At 48.1% G+C, this 3,394-nt stretch overlaps 1 protein-coding gene across 1 annotated transcript in view; it reads left to right on the forward strand. All coding sequences in view use genetic code 11, as the record gives it.

Moving 5' to 3' along the window:
• Nucleotides 1–3,071, forward strand: part of EGR_07890 (SET and MYND domain-containing protein 4) — a gene marked incomplete at both ends in the record, with an annotated part of 17,069 nt that extends 13,998 nt beyond the window's left edge. Inside the window, 4 exons of the mRNA XM_024497139.1 lie at nt 202–390; nt 651–1,391; nt 1,834–2,022; nt 2,283–3,071. Coding sequence (XP_024348476.1) covers nt 202–390; nt 651–1,391; nt 1,834–2,022; nt 2,283–3,071 — 1,908 coding nt within the window. The remainder of the gene's footprint in view (nt 1–201; nt 391–650; nt 1,392–1,833; nt 2,023–2,282) is intronic.
• Nucleotides 3,072–3,394: the final 323 nt, after the last annotated feature.

A 3,394-nucleotide genomic window follows, 5' to 3' on the forward strand; every position in this document is an offset into this window, starting at 1 on the left:
CCGTCTTTGGGCACTGCAGGGGAAGACTTTTTTCGTCTATCATTGTTCCAATGGTTTAAAGTGTCTCCTATGTTGTCGGCGGATGGCGCTGTCATTTAGCTTGACTGTAATCATCCAAAATGCCTTTGACACTCATGGCAAGGAGAGTTTAGTAGGTCTAAGTAGGATCTTACGGCTATCCGCCTTTTTTTATCCTTGCAGAAGCAGGAGGAAGGCAAAAGGGGTCACCAGGCTTTCGTTGGCTCCTCGATCCGCGATGTTGCTCCGAGTATCCTCGATCCCTCTGATTATTCTGCTGCAGCCTGGTTAGTTGCCTGCAGTGAGTACCGAAGCCGTGCCGATCTCTGGCAACGTACGGTCGCTGCTGTCTTCCTCACCTACTGCCTTTCTGTAAGCTCTTTTTTCACGTTTATTTCGATGCTGAGTTATTTTCTCGACTACAGATCTCTGGCTTCATAACTGTTTTAAAGCTTAATTTGGGTAAACATTCCCGGTGACCCTTTGACCGCTAGTAGCTTACAGTTTTACAAGCACCTGCTACTGTATATAAAACTGCCACAAACGCATGTCTTTTTACACCCTTAAGAGCTCCCGTTACACTTGGATTCCCTTTGCAATTAGCCCTTGAGATGCATTAATGCCTACTTCAGATTAATGACTACCCAATGGCGTGGTTTGAGGAGGCGGATCTTTTCTACACTCCTCCATCTCCTAAAAATCGTCCAGATCGCCTTCCAGCAAGTTGGATTGCGGCTTGCCTGCTCTACCATCTTCAATCTGTTCCGGTCAATGCACATAGCCACGCGGATGACGTCTTCTCCTCTCTCCAAAATCTCGCCTCCTATACAATGCGTGATACCTTCTCCGCCCTCTACCCAACCCTCTCCCTTGTCAACCACTCCTGTGATCCTTCGACGTTCCGTACCTGCACCAGTGGCGCCACTTGCTTCCTCTCCGCTCTGCGTCCCCTGACTGCAGGCACAGAAATCTTCGACTGCTACACCGACTGCTTCTCCACCAAGCCTCGCGACGATCGTCAGAGTGAACTCAGCTCCCACTACCTCTTCCAATGCGCCTGCGAAGCCTGCACCAAGGACTGGCCGACTCTTTTCGATCCCAAGCGCCGCCAAATGGAGTTTCTACGTTGTCCACAGTGCTCTGGCGTCCTGCATCTGCCTGCTCGGCGTTGTCCTCACTGTCGATCGACTCGGGCACTAACGAGCTACACTCATTTGGTGAATGTTGAGGTGCCAAAGCAGATGGAATTGGTTTCGGAGGGTGTGGTGAGAAATGATGCGGTGGATGTTGCAGGGGAACTCTTGAAAAAGCTGGATTTGCTGGTCCTGCGACCTGGGACTGTGTGGGACCAAGCTCAAGAGCTCTTTAAAATGGTAGTGAATTTTACCAGAGGTAGTTGGACTCTCGAGCCATCAGATTGAACAAACCACTTTTCTTCCTTTTCCACTTGAAGTTGGCTTTGGAAAATCATTTTGTTCTGTTTACCTGTTTGTTTATCGGGTTTTGTCTTAGTTAATCACGAAGTCTTTTTGTATGCCAGCCTCTCAGCCCCCCTTTACGCTTATAATAAAGTTGTCTTCCATACTGGTTTAGATTATGGCATTTTAGAGTGAAATTTGGAAACATTAATGCCACTCCAAAAGAATTCAGATTAGAACTGCACCGACTCCAGGCGACTATCTCGATCTCGAGTTCTGGACAGTGCTGAATTATTAACTTGTCACAGATAATTTCTTGAAGACGAACTCATGGCAAGGAGAGTTTAGTAGGTCTAAGTAGGATCTTACGGCTATCCGCCTTTTTTTATCCTTGCAGAAGCAGGAGGAAGGCAAAAGGGGTCACCAGGCTTTCGTTGGCTCCTCGATCCGCGATGTTGCTCCGAGTATCCTCGATCCCTCTGATTATTCTGCTGCAGCCTGGTTAGTTGCCTGCAGTGAGTACCGAAGCCGTGCCGATCTCTGGCAACGTACGGTCGCTGCTGTCTTCCTCACCTACTGCCTTTCTGTAAGCTCTTTTTTCACGTTTATTTCGATGCTGAGTTATTTTCTCGACTACAGATCTCTGGCTTCATAACTGTTTTAAAGCTTAATTTGGGTAAACATTCCCGGTGACCCTTTGACCGCTAGTAGCTTACAGTTTTACAAGCACCTGCTACTGTATATAAAACTGCCACAAACGCATGTCTTTTTACACCCTTAAGAGCTCCCGTTACACTTGGATTCCCTTTGCAATTAGCCCTTGAGATGCATTAATGCCTACTTCAGATTAATGACTACCCAATGGCGTGGTTTGAGGAGGCGGATCTTTTCTACACTCCTCCATCTCCTAAAAATCGTCCAGATCGCCTTCCAGCAAGTTGGATTGCGGCTTGCCTGCTCTACCATCTTCAATCTGTTCCGGTCAATGCACATAGCCACGCGGATGACGTCTTCTCCTCTCTCCAAAATCTCGCCTCCTATACAATGCGTGATACCTTCTCCGCCCTCTACCCAACCCTCTCCCTTGTCAACCACTCCTGTGATCCTTCGACGTTCCGTACCTGCACCAGTGGCGCCACTTGCTTCCTCTCCGCTCTGCGTCCCCTGACTGCAGGCACAGAAATCTTCGACTGCTACACCGACTGCTTCTCCACCAAGCCTCGCGACGATCGTCAGAGTGAACTCAGCTCCCACTACCTCTTCCAATGCGCCTGCGAAGCCTGCACCAAGGACTGGCCGACTCTTTTCGATCCCAAGCGCCGCCAAATGGAGTTTCTACGTTGTCCACAGTGCTCTGGCGTCCTGCATCTGCCTGCTCGGCGTTGTCCTCACTGTCGATCGACTCGGGCACTAACGAGCTACACTCATTTGGTGAATGTTGAGGTGCCAAAGCAGATGGAATTGGTTTCGGAGGGTGTGGTGAGAAATGATGCGGTGGATGTTGCAGGGGAACTCTTGAAAAAGCTGGATTTGCTGGTCCTGCGACCTGGGACTGTGTGGGACCAAGCTCAAGAGCTCTTTAAAATGGTAGTGAATTTTACCAGAGGTAGTTGGACTCTCGAGCCATCAGATTGAACAAACCACTTTTCTTCCTTTTCCACTTGAAGTTGGCTTTGGAAAATCATTTTGTTCTGTTTACCTGTTTGTTTATCGGGTTTTGTCTTAGTTAATCACGAAGTCTTTTTGTATGCCAGCCTCTCAGCCCCCCTTTACGCTTATAATAAAGTTGTCTTCCATACTGGTTTAGATTATGGCATTTTAGAGTGAAATTTGGAAACATTAATGCCACTCCAAAAGAATTCAGATTAGAACTGCACCGACTCCAGGCGACTATCTCGATCTCGAGTTCTGGACAGTGCTGAATTATTAACTTGTCACAGATAATTTCTTGAAGACGA

This window comes from Echinococcus granulosus (genome assembly GCF_000524195.1).
Source record: "Echinococcus granulosus chromosome Unknown EG_S00089, whole genome shotgun sequence".
Lineage (NCBI taxonomy): Eukaryota > Metazoa > Platyhelminthes > Cestoda > Cyclophyllidea > Taeniidae > Echinococcus > Echinococcus granulosus.